The 241-nt window shown below is 55.2% G+C and overlaps 1 protein-coding gene across 1 annotated transcript in view; it reads right to left on the bottom strand.

Annotated features, from left to right (window-relative positions):
- Positions 1-191, bottom strand: part of LOC119589193 (histidine-rich glycoprotein-like) — a gene marked incomplete in the record, with an annotated part of 8,058 nt that extends 7,867 nt beyond the window's left edge. Inside the window, 1 exon segment of the mRNA XM_037937790.1 lies at positions 64-191. Coding sequence (XP_037793718.1) covers positions 64-161 — 98 coding nt within the window.
- Positions 192-241: the final 50 nt, after the last annotated feature.

The following is a 241-nucleotide window of genomic DNA, read 5'->3' on the forward strand; positions in this document are numbered from 1 at the left end:
CCCGTCCCTTCTTCCCTCCCTCATCACCCCTCTCTGACTCTTCTCCTCTCCCCCTTTCCCTACCTCTTCATTCGAGCAAGGGGCCGCTCCCTTGCCTCCATAGCAGGTCGGACGCCGGACCCATGCTTCCCTGGGGCAGAGAAGGCGTAGGTTGCGCCCATCACAACCACGAGAATTGTTGCAGTGACGGTTCTTGGGTGTAACAATACTAATTAGTTTGACGGTAATGATGTCAGATAAG

The sequence above is a fragment of the Penaeus monodon genome, chromosome 25 (assembly GCF_015228065.2).
Source record: "Penaeus monodon isolate SGIC_2016 chromosome 25, NSTDA_Pmon_1, whole genome shotgun sequence".
NCBI classification, from domain to species: Eukaryota; Metazoa; Arthropoda; class Malacostraca; order Decapoda; family Penaeidae; genus Penaeus; species Penaeus monodon.